Source organism: Crocuta crocuta, unplaced genomic scaffold (assembly GCF_008692635.1).
Source record: "Crocuta crocuta isolate KB4526 unplaced genomic scaffold, BGI_CrCroc_1.0 scaffold244, whole genome shotgun sequence".
Taxonomy (NCBI): domain Eukaryota; kingdom Metazoa; phylum Chordata; class Mammalia; order Carnivora; family Hyaenidae; genus Crocuta; species Crocuta crocuta.
Genome location: NW_027530191.1, coordinates 310,909 through 323,292, shown reverse-complemented (window position 1 = coordinate 323,292; position 12,384 = coordinate 310,909). Strand labels below are relative to the sequence as shown.

The window sequence follows — 12,384 nt, the reverse complement described above, 5'->3', positions numbered from 1 at the left end:
ATTTGAGGAATAGATTGATTTCTTGACTTAACCATTTATGTGTATTCAATTAATATTTAGTTTTTTGGACATTGTGGAGCTAATGGTGACAAAATGGACATGACCCCTGTATAGATCTTTTGGTCTAGTGGGAAAAGCAGATTAAAGATATAAATAAACAAATAGAAATTATGGAAATGCTGCACAGAAAATCAATAAAGACCTTATGGAAAATATCAGTAGTAGTGAGACAAGCTTACTGTAGTAGTCACAGAAGGCTTCTCTAGGGATACTATTTAACCTGAGACCTGTAGGATGAGGAAAAGTATCTTTCAAATAACTGGAGGTAAAGTGTTATAAAACAGGGGGCAGTCTTCAGGGAGCAAGGAGATTGGATTTTTGAAGAATTGGAAAAAGATCTGTTAACCTGTATTAGTTGTAAACATTTAAAATTTCTAGATATACCATCTGGGTAGGTATTGATACCATTTAGTAAATGCATAAGTATGGAAAAAGTATTTTAAAGTTGAGATATCTGTGAGACATCAAAGTGGGAGTGTTAAATATACTTGGAAATTATCAGCAAAAAGATGATGAAAGATGAAAAGATCACTTATAGTGAGAAGAAAAAAAGGGCTTTTCTGAATCAAGGCTATCTAATATAGTACTCATTAGAATCAAATGGCTATTTAAGTTTAAATTAATTAAAATTGCATAAAATTTAAAATATAATTCCTTAGTCATATTAGCGACATTTAAAGTGCTCAGTGGTCTATGTGGCTAGTGGCACAAAACAGCACATATAAAAACATTTCCATCATTGCAGAAAGTTTTATTGAACAGCATTGGTGTTGACCTCTGAGAAACACTATCTTTTAGTTAGGCAGAAGTCTGGAGAATATGAAGGAGTAGTTAGTGAGACAGGAGAAAAACCAAGAGTATGTTTTAAGAAGCAGCAAATGATCAACTATGTTAAATGCTCATAAGACATAAAGTCAGGGGAGAACTGAAAAGTATCCATTGGATTAGTTACCATGGAGTTTATTGGTGACATGACAATAGGGCTTGTTTTGGAGTAGTAGAGTGAATAGGAGGTGAAGAGATGGAGGTAGCATATTTTGGCAGTTGATCAGAGAAGTTTGGTTATGAAGACAAGCAAAAAGGATCACTGTCTGTAAACGTATATAAGAGTAAGTGTATTAAAAATTGACAAACATATGTATGCGTATGTGCAACATAAGCTCACTGAAAGCATGAATTCTAGTGTCTCGTTGATTCATCTTTGAATCCGATTGCACTTACACATTCGACAAATGTTAGCTCAACATATAAATCACTTAGCTGTCTAACTGTATCTGAGAAAACAGTTTGTAATACTTATTTTGCTATTCTTGGAGTGAGATTCTAATCCTCAAAATTTATATATTTACTTATAGAGAACTACTTTTGCTTTTTCATAACCTTGAGGTGATAACTGATAGTATACTAGACTACTTTTTACAAAAACACATTATCTCCAATATTTATTTTGCAACTGAGACACTTTTCAGTCTTCAAATATAGAGGGAATTTGAAGTGATAGGGGAAATGATGTATTCTTTATATTTAGGAAGGTAAGTTTCAGTATGATGGTCAATATTATAACAATGCTCTGAATGCAAGTAGAGTCTCAGATTTAAAAGAAAACTTTATGATACAATAATTCCTCTAATGTTTGTAAGTTTACTTGGCGAAAATTGGAATGAAACAAAAGGAATAAGTTATGTGTCAATAACAACTGTTATGTATATGTTTTAAACTTCTAATTTTTGAATTTCTAGTGCAGAGGAAACTGTATATCTTCTCACTTTTCTCTGTTAAATACAGTTGTGATTGTTGTATTTCGAAGAAATATTTGCTCTTGAAATGTTTTAACTGTTTCTGTGCATACTAATACCTGTGAAGTTATATTGTCAATGTATTTTGCATTTTTATATTTCTTTATAACCTTGATTGTCCATCACAATGAAAAGAAAGATGTAGAAAGAACATATAAAAATATGGTACATAATAAGTTATATTTATAAATCATTCAATTTAAAAAATAAATTTGGATAACTAGTGTTTTTATGATGATTCATAATGAAATGGAAGGAAAATTATATATATATTATATATGTGTATATATTATATATATAAAGTAATATATATATACATATATATATACTTTTTACTGAGTAGATATAATAGCATTCTATCATTCCTACCTTCATCTGAGAAACAGTTCTTTTTAAGGATCTTTACCAGAAGAGGGGCGCCTGGGTGGCTTAGTCAGTTAAGCGTCCGACTTTCGCTTAGGTCATGATCTTGCGGTTCGTGGGTTCGAGCCCCGCGTTGGGCTCTGTGCTGACTGCCAGCTCAGAGCCTGGAGCCTATTTCGGAGTCTATATCTCCCTCTCTCTCTGATCCTCTCCTGCTCACGCTGTCTCTCTCTCCCTCCTAGAAATAAATAAATTTAAAAAAAAAAAAAAAAGGATCTTTACCAGAAGAAACACAGAGATTCAGGTATGGTGTCAGGATAAACCTTTATGAAGTTGGACTAAGATCTAACATTTACTCTGTTTTCCCTTAGTGTGTTACTTTCCCATTGACCACACAAAGAATAGTTTTTTACATTAACATAAGTTTCATTAAAATCAGACCCAAAGGTGCCACTACTAATATTCTGAGTCTTCTAAATCTCTGACCTAAGTATTTTTGCTTAACTGGTTGTTCTTGTTTTTAAATATGTTGGGCCTGCATGTTTGTATTTTTCTTATTATTGGCAGGAGTGGATCCAGATTTTTTGATATCTGACATTTATACAATTCTGGTTGCCCTATTTGAGAAACAATATAAAATAATGGCTACAAAATGAAGTACCATGTACAAGTGAAGGGCCCAGGAAACTTAAGCTTCATTAGTTTTCATGGTAAAATTCCCTTCTCCTGATGTATTAATTTTCACTATCTTTAAGGTGAATCACTTAATTATAAATAATTTAAGTAATATCTGCAAGATCATAGAACTAGAAGTGGCGAAAATACCAGTGTTGTCTGATTCCAAAGCCCATGCAATATAGAAATAGGGTAGAATAGAAGAATCTATGGGCTATGTAGCCTGACAGTGCTATAACAGTTCTGAGAGAAGCTATCTGTAGACCCTGCAATCATCAGGATAGGATTTCAGAGTAGTGGCTTGAGATCAACTTTGAAGAATAGGTTATATTTTTTTGAGGAACCTCCATACTAGTTTTCATAATAGCTGTACCAGCTAACATTCCCACCAACAGTATATAAAGATTCCCTTTACACGATGTTGTCACCAACACTTATCTTTTTTCTTTTTGATAATAACCATCCCAAGAGGAATGAGATGATAGTCCACATTATGTTTTTTATTTGCATTTCCCCCATGAAAAGTAATTAGTTAGATTATCTTTTCCTATGTTGCCATTTGTGTTTCTTCTTTACAAACCACTTATTACTTAATAGATAAAAAGAAAGGTAAGTGTTGGTGACAGCATGGTATAAAGGGAATCCTTATACATATATTTATTTTTTTCTTTCTTTTATTTAATGTTTTATTTATTTCTGAGAGAGAGAGAGAGAGAGAGAGACAGTGTGAGCAGGGTAGGGTCAGAGAGAGGGAGATTCAGAATCCAAAACAGGCTCCAGGCTCTGAGCTAGCTGTCAGCACAGAGCCCTATGCGGGGCTCGAACCCACAACCCATGAGTTCATGACGTGAGTCAAAATTGGACGTTTAACTGACTGAGCCACCCAGGCGCCCCTCCTTATACATATATTTCTATGCCAATACCAGTACAATACTGTTTACTATAGCTTTGTAATATAACTTGAAATCAGGAAATGTGATTCCTCTAATGCTGTTCCTTTTCAAGATTGTTTTGGCAATTTGGGGTCTTTTCTTGTTCCATGTTAATTTTAAGATTGTTTTTTCTATTCTGTGGAAAGTGTCATTGGAATTTTGATAAGAGATTATGTTATATCTGTATATTGTTTGGAGCAATATGGAAATTTTAGCAATATTCTTCTAGTCTATGAACAAAGGATATCTTTTCATTTGCTTGTGTCATCTTCAGTTTATTTCATCAGTGTTATAGTTTTCAGTGTGTACAAGTTATCTTTGATTTTCTTGGTTAAATTTATTCCTAAATATCTTACTATTTTCGATGCTATTGTAAATGAGATTGTTTTTTTATTATGATAGCTGATAATTGGTATAAGGAATTTTTGTATGTTGATTTTGCATCTTATAACTTTACTGAATTTATGTATTAGTTTGAACAGTTTGTGTGTGTGTGTGTGTGTGTTTAAAGTTTCTACATACAGAATTTTGTGATCTGTAAACAGATAATTATACTGATTCCTTTCTGATTTCTTTTTTTTAATGTTTATTTTTGAGAGAGAAAAAGCACAAATGGGGAGGGGCAGAGAGAGAGAGACAGAGGATCCGAAGCAGGCTCTACATGGACAGCAGAGAGCCCAACACAGGGCAAGAAACCACGAACTGTGAGATCATGACCTGAGCCAAATTCAGACGCTTAATCAAATGAGTCACCCAGACACCCCTCCTTTCGGATTTCAATGCCTTTTCTCTTCTTGTGTGATTGCTCTTGCTAACAAATGATCCAGCAGCCCTTATTTGGTATTTATATCTAAAGGAAAGGAAATTGGTACCTTGAAGAGATACCCTGCATTCCCATGTTTATTGCAACATTATTTACAGTAACCAAGTTTTGGATCCAACTTAAGTGTCTGTCACTAGATAAATGGATAAAGTAATTGTGGTATATATGTACAATGAAATATTACTCAGCCTAAACAGAGGAGATCCTGCCATTTGTAACAACATAGATCAACCCGAAAGATATTATGCTAATTGATAAGCATAGACACATAAAAAACTACATGATCTCACTTATATGTGGAATCTATAAAATTTAAATATGTAGAAGCAGAAAATAGAATGATGGTTAATGGGTGGGGAGGTGGAGGAAACGTAGAGATTTTGGTCAAAGGTAGAGTTGCAGTTACAAAGGATGAATAGATCTAATGTACAGCATGGTGGCAATAGTTAATAATACTATATTGAATACTAGAAATTTGCTAAGACAATAGATTTCAGATGTTCTCACCATAGCTTGACTGTAGTAATCATTTCCCTAAGTGTATGTATATATGTCAAATCATCATGTTGTATATCTTGTATTTAGGTGTATTAACATATACATATAAAGGTATCTAAAGGTATGTTTTCATTTAAAAAATTAAAGATAAAGAATAGATTAAAATTGACTAGATTCATATATTTATTTAAAAAATATACCTACTCAGGGTGCCTGGGTGGCTTAGCTCGTTAAGTGTCATACTTTGGCTCAGGTCATGATCTCACAGATCATGAGTTTGAGCCCCGTATCAGGCTCTGTGCTGACACCTCAGAGCCTGGAGCCTGCTTTGCATTGTCTCCCTCTCTCTCTCTGCCCCTCCCCTGCTCACACTCTGTCTCTCTCTGTCTCTCTCTCAAAAATAAACATTAAAAAAAGAATAAATTCTCAAAAAAATATACCTACTCTAGAGGAGTGGATCTAAATAATTTCGAAGATCAACTTTAGAAACAAAATACATAATCATACCTAAAAAATTGTGTCCTGGACCATGGAAGGAGACCATTCAAATAAGGGGCCTTGAATATTAAGCTTCATTAATCTCATGATAATCCATCTTTTACTACAATGTGGAGTATAGATTTTGTATGTGATATCTATTTCTTACAGGAGCTGTAGAATTCTCATCAGGTTTTTTTTAACATTAGGTGGTATTGACTACATGCAGAGAAATAATATTCTAAGCACTTTGAGAGACCTTTTGGTTTCCCTTACTCATGTTCCATCTGTTCTCTGTGTGTATTCATAAATAAGAAAATGCTATTTTAAAAAAAGACAAAAAGTGAAGAATCTGTGGGCTATGCAGCACTGACAAAAAGTGCTGTAACAGTTTTGAGAAAAGCTATCTGTGGACCCTAAGTCATCAGGAATAGATTGTTATAGTGTCAGTAGTTTAATGTCTTGTACATGTAGGTATTTTTTTAAATATAGTTTTATATTTATGTTCTGAAATGTGATATGTAAAAAAGTAGTATTTATCAAGAGCTTCCTGCAGTAAAAGTGCCATTAGTTACCCAGCTGGGAATAAATTAAAATATGGCTCACTAGCTAGTTTCTATATATAGAGTTCCATGCTGCTGATTTATTTCATATCCCATACTGTTCTATCCATGATTGCTTTTGTAAGTCACAACATTATGCTAAAGAGATATATTGGTATGTAAAGTTATTAATTAATTTTCATTTTGATACAGGTAGTACCTCTATTTTGCAGGAAGCTTTAGACTTGATAATTGATATTCATTATTTTACTACACAAAAATACCTTTATATCTGCTAATTAAATTAATTCACTTACAGTTTGATAATTTTTCAAGATTATTAAGTACACTGGGTGAACAAGGGTCATTATTAGAGAAAAGGGAAGAAAGAAGAACTGAGTTGACGTCCATAATGGACATGTATCTTTTTCACTAAAATAGGTTTAGACTCATGCAACAAGTCCACTTGAAATGTATATCTTCCTCTAGTTGACTACAAGGTGTTAAATACAAAACATAGGTCTTACTAAAGCCATATAAAAATAACAAAGGTCCAGGAAATGCCAGGTAAATTGAAATAGCAGAGAATAGGTTTATGCAAACAATTTTATTTGTTCTGTAGTGGTGAATAAAAGCAGGAAAAAGCAGTTCAGACCCTAAATTTAATACAGGTTCTGACTCTTTCCATGCATGCATGTATATATATATATGTATTCATGTATGTATGTATTTATTATAAAGTTTATTTTGAGAGAGAGCAAGAGAGACTGAGACTGCAAGCAGGGGAGGGGCACAGAGAGAGGGAGAGTGAGAATTCCAAGAAGGCTCTGTGCACTGTCAGCACAGAGCCTGACAAGGGGCTCAGTCTCTTGAACTGTGAGATCATGACCTGAGCCAAGTCAAGAGTTGGTCACTTAACTGACTAAGCTACCCACGTACCTCCGGACTCTTTTCATACCATTTTGTGCTGGGTTACTAATAACCAATCAGATCTGCCTTTTGCTCACTTCCACTCTTATCTCCCACTAGGTGTCCTTGTTGAGGACTCAATAACATAAATTGGCAAAATGATACAAATAAATAATTAACTCTTAAGTAAATTAAAGTTGATCAGTGTGTGCTTTTTATCATTTAAGATTTTTTAAGTCAAGCACAATAACAGAACATCACTAAAAATAATGGAACACTTTAACAAGTGCCCTCAATTTTAAGAAGAGGAACTTGGGGGTACCTGGGTGGCTCAGTTGGTTAAGCATCTGACTTTGGCTCAGGTCATGATCTCACAGTCCATGGCTTTGAGCCCCGCGTTGGGCTCTGTGCTAACAGCTCAGGGCCTGGAGCCTGCTTCAGATTCTGCCCTTCCCCTGTTCACACTGTCTCTCTCTCTCCCTAAGTAAAATAAAGACATAAAAAATTTTGTTGGGCTCTGTGCTGACAGCTTAGAGCCTGAGATTCTGTGTCTCCCTTTCGCTGCCCCTCCCCTGCTCGCTCACTGTCTCTGTCTCTCAAATAAAGACATGATTTTTTTTTTTTAAAAGACATAAAAATTTTTTTAAAAAATAAAGAAAAGGAACTTGGGCTCAGTAGAAGACATAGCTAATGCTGTGCAACATGTCAATAAGAGAACTTCAACCAGATATTAAGCTTTTCTTTTCCTACTCCACTATACCATGGTATTCCAATGAATTGTTCTATTGCAAGGAAATATTTTCAGAATATAATGAGTTCCTGGGTGTAAGAATATATTTAATTTGATCATGAGATGATGGGAAATACTGTTCACTAATAACTGTAAGAAGCTGAAGAAAGTTGGTCTGGAGAAAAAGGGTAATAACCAGATGTGGAGTTGGAAATGACTTTAAAGAGAAATTAATACAGATCAGTTCTTTTATTTTCCAAATGAGGAAACAGTGAAGATTAACTGAATTGCCCAAAATATTACAGACAGTTTTAGAGCAACTATTATAAGGCAACTGTAGTACAGTGGGTAAGAATCTACATTTTAATGCCAGGCTTCCTGGGTTGAAATTTTGACTTTCACATCAGTTATTTGACCTTAGGAAATTCGTATAACTTCTTTGTACTTGAGTTTCCTCATCTGTTAAAGTGGAATGATAGAAATGCTTATTAATTCATAAAATTTTAAATATTTATTTATTTTTGGGAGAGAGAGAGGGAGACACAGAATTTGAAGCAGGCTCCAGACTCTGAGCAGTCAGCACAGAGCCTGATGTGTAACTTAAACTCATGAACCATGATCATGACCTGAGCTGAAGCCAGATGCTTAACTGATTAAGCCACCTAGGTGCCCCATAATCCATAAATTTTATGATGATTAGTAATATATGTGAAACAGAACACTGCCTGGCAGGTATAAGTGTTCAGTAAATGTTTCTATTACCAGAAGTCTTTGATCTAATGCTGTATTTAAATATCATATGTTGTAGTCAACAAAAACATTTTTTTAAACCTTTATTGGCTCAGTGAGAAAACCTCAGTTAGACTCTTGATGTCTACAATTGTCACCGTAGTGTTTTTTTCAATCGTACCAAATTGTTCCTTTTTTTTCCAGATTTATTCTTACCATTTGCCAAAGGCTTTTTCAGTTTTATTCCCTAAATAGTTTTAACATTTGAGTAGCAAGACAAGTGAAAAACAAATTTACATCATCTTTAAAGTATGGTTAACTAAACAAACTAGGGTGCCTGGGTGGCTCAATTGGTTAAGCGTCTGACTTCAGCTTAGGTCATGAGTTCAAGCCCCACATCGGGCGCTGTACTGACAGCTCAGAGACTGGATCCTGTTTTGGATCCTATGTCTCCATCTCATTCTCTCTGCCCTTCCCCTGCTCATGCTCTGTCTTTCTCTGTCTCTCAAAAGTAAATAAAAACATTGAGCTCAAACAAACTAATTTTATCACTGGCATTGCCATTTGCTATTATAAAGAGAAATGACCAAAAGAAAAAAATTGCTATTTTATTTAGTATTTTTAACCTGTATGAATGTGTGTAGTTTTTTAATTTATTCATTTATTTTGAGAGAGAGAGAGGGAGCAAGCTGGGGAGGGGCAGAGAAAGAGGGAGAGAGAGAATCCTAAGCAGGCTCCTTGCTTTCAACATAGACCCCAACATAGGGCTTGATCTCATGAACTGTGAGATCATGATCTGGGCTGAGATCAAGAGTCAGACACTCAGCTGACTGAGCCACCTAGGCAATCCCCATGTGTATATATTTTGAGTAATTGCACAGTAGATACTGAATACATTTTATTTTTTCATTTGCTGCTTATTTACCAGTGTTTCAGTTCAACTTTAAGGGCAATGATTACATTCACTTTAAAATTGATTAGACAATTTAACTTGGAATTTAGCAGTGGATATGGTTGAGAGAGATAAGACTATAAATAATGTGAAACATTAATCTTCTTTTCTTTCTTTATGTCAGAGAAGCCACAATTTTGTGTTTTGTCTGTAGGCTAGAGAATACAGAGCTATATGTGAGGGGTCAGCACCAAAGAGATAAATGGGTAGTTTTGGTTTCACACAAAACCTCAAATTCTAAAATTCATGAGCAATGTAAAATAATGCATTTCAGTTATTTTGAATATTCATGTCTTGGACTTCAGAGTCTGGGTTTCCAAGGTGATTATATCTCTGCTTTTAACCACATGGATTGCCTTTACAGAAAGGAAAAGTTTTCATTAGTAATCAGGTGCCTGTGTTCTCTGTAGAACTATTTTCCTAATATTGTGACAGATGAATTTTTATGTCCTCCAACTTGTAACTCCTAACCTATGGAGTAATGAGAAGCTGTGAAAAATTATTGGTATCAGGAGGTTTCAGTAGCCCTGCTGTTGGTTAAATAAATGTAGTTTCATTGTTGCTGAAGAATAAAATAGTACCTCATAAAACTTTCTTGAAAAATTTATTGGAATTCCTTTAATAAAGAAGTACTGTTACATGGATTTAAAGCAAACCCAGGAGCAGCAATCACAGAATAGAAATTTTAAGATCCAGAATTAGGTTGAAATGCCATTTAGATACTATGGTTATTGAGACAATATGCTTTTAAATACTTTTGTTAATGTATGGATGTGAAATAATTATGGAAATGTGCAGATAATCAGGATGTGCTTTCTCCATAAATGTAAGAGAAGTAATTCAGAAAGAGAAGCTTAAGGAGTAGGTGAATCGACAAAGGTAAAAAAAAAAAAAAGATATATTATGCAAAAATACAACCTGTGGAGACAGCAAGCAGAGTGGCAACCTAAAAGGTAAGATAACACCTTAAAGACAGTAAATTAGATAGCAAAGTGATTTGGCTTAAAATAAAAAGGTGAGAGTATATTCAAGACAGAAGCATGAGGTAATGTACAGATTATGTATACTAAAATGTCACATCAAAATTGGGAAATTATACGTCCTTTCAGAATATATGGATTTACTCAAAAATTCATGCACAGATGTTGGAAGATGGTGGTGAAGTAGAACCCTAGGCTCACTTTATCTCATGAATACAACTAGATAATTATCAGATCATCCTAAATAACCCAGAAATTGACCTGAAGACAGTCAGTTTGCTGCAAGGCAAACTCTACAACTACAGGCAGAGAAGAGGCTACATCAAAGAAGGTAGAAAATGTGGAGATGCAGTTTGGAGAGAAATGGGTGGTGGCCACTACAGTAGGGAGGGAGGTGCAGTCATGGAGAAGGGTAAGAGACTAGCACACAGGGAGCACATACAGAAAAAGAACACAGTTGGAATAAGCTTGGAAAGCAAGAGGGACTGAATTTTGTGAGTTTGCAACCAACAGGGGTTAAAGCCTAGAATTTTAAAAGTCAGTGTGTTTGGCTGAGCTAGAGCCCAGAGGACACTGGGGCTGCTCTAGGAGAGCGTGCAGGCAAACAACCTGCAGACACACAGCATGGAAACAGTGATATAAAGAGCAATTGAGGGGCGCCTGGGTTGGTTAAGTGTCCAACTTCAGCTCAGGTCGTGATCTCATGATTCGTGGGTTCCAGTCCTGTGTCGGGCTCTGTGCTGACAGCTCAGAGCCTGGAGCCTGTTTCGGATTCTGTATCTCCCTCTCTCTCTCTGACCCTCCCCTGTTCATGCTCTCTCGCTCTCTCTCAGAAATAAATAAAACATTTAAAAAAAAAAAAAGAGCAATGGAAGCACACAGTGGGGAGGATAGTTGCTTAACTTGGAGTATATCCCAGAGAGAGAGGCAACATTCATGGAGAGACCCTACTGGGTATAAAGGAACTGGCCTGTGCTATATCCCTCTCCTATCCCTCAGTATAAGCACAGGGTCACCTTCAGTAAAGAGTGCAGCACCCACAATCGGTATCTAACTTGCTTACACCAAACTTTGCACCTCCACCATCCAGTGGAACCACCATTCCCAATCACAGTATGGCAGGCCCCTTCCTCCAGAAGACCAGCCCAAACCCCTGCTCACATTGCATCTACTGACAAGAGAGTTATGTGGTGCCTCAGTTCTGGTGGCAGTGGTAACAGGTTTCATTTCACAAACAGAACAGGGCACATCTAGTTAAAATGCACCACATTCAAACCAGGGACCAAATAGTGCCCTCAACAGGCAAAGTGAACCTCTGCAGATGACTTGCCTGAAGTATTAAGCAGCTGGGACAAAACAGCAGGGCACAAACAGCACACATTGGAGATACTCTTGTAAACACCAAATCCTGGGGAACAGGAGACACCGCACCACAGGGCACTCCAGGACCTCTTCTTCATAAAGCCACTATCCTAAAGAACAGAAGATGTAGCTGACTTCCCTAACACACAAACAGGCATAGAGACTTAGACAAAATGAAAAGAGTAATAGACAAATAGAGACTTAGACAAAATGAGTAATATGCCTGATAGAGAATTTAAAGTAATGATCATAAAGATATTCACTGGACTTAAGAATGGTAGACAAGAGTGAGACCCTTAACAGAGAGATAAGGAATAAGAGCAGAGATAAAGGGCTCAATAAATGAAATGAGAAACATGCTTAATGGAATGAACAGCAGAATGGAAGAAGCAGAGGAATAAATTAGTGGCCTAGAAGACAGAGTAATGGAAAGTAATCAAACTGAACAAAAGAGAGAGAATTATGACTTTTAAAAAATAGACTTAGGAAACTCAGTGACTCCATCAAACATAATAACATTTGTATTATGGGAGTCCCAGAAGAAGAAATAAAAGAA

At 35.6% G+C, this 12,384-nt stretch overlaps 1 protein-coding gene across 4 annotated transcripts in view; it reads left to right on the top strand.

The window, feature by feature from the left end:
• Positions 1-12,384, top strand: part of PHYHIPL (phytanoyl-CoA 2-hydroxylase interacting protein like) — a 78,537-nt gene that overhangs the window by 33,285 nt on the left and 32,868 nt on the right. Inside the window, exon 1 of one of the 4 annotated variants that reach the window (XM_077765232.1) lies at positions 1,083-1,169. The exons of 2 other annotated variants lie outside the window; for them this stretch is intronic. Coding sequence is in view for 1 of the 2 variants with exons in the window: in XM_077765231.1 (XP_077621357.1) it covers positions 4,488-4,530 (43 nt within the window). In the remaining variant the exon portion in view is untranslated. Of the gene's footprint in view, positions 1-1,082; positions 1,170-4,472; positions 4,531-12,384 lie in introns of those variants that run through there. One more of the 4 variants, XM_077765231.1, reaches the window with a different exon arrangement.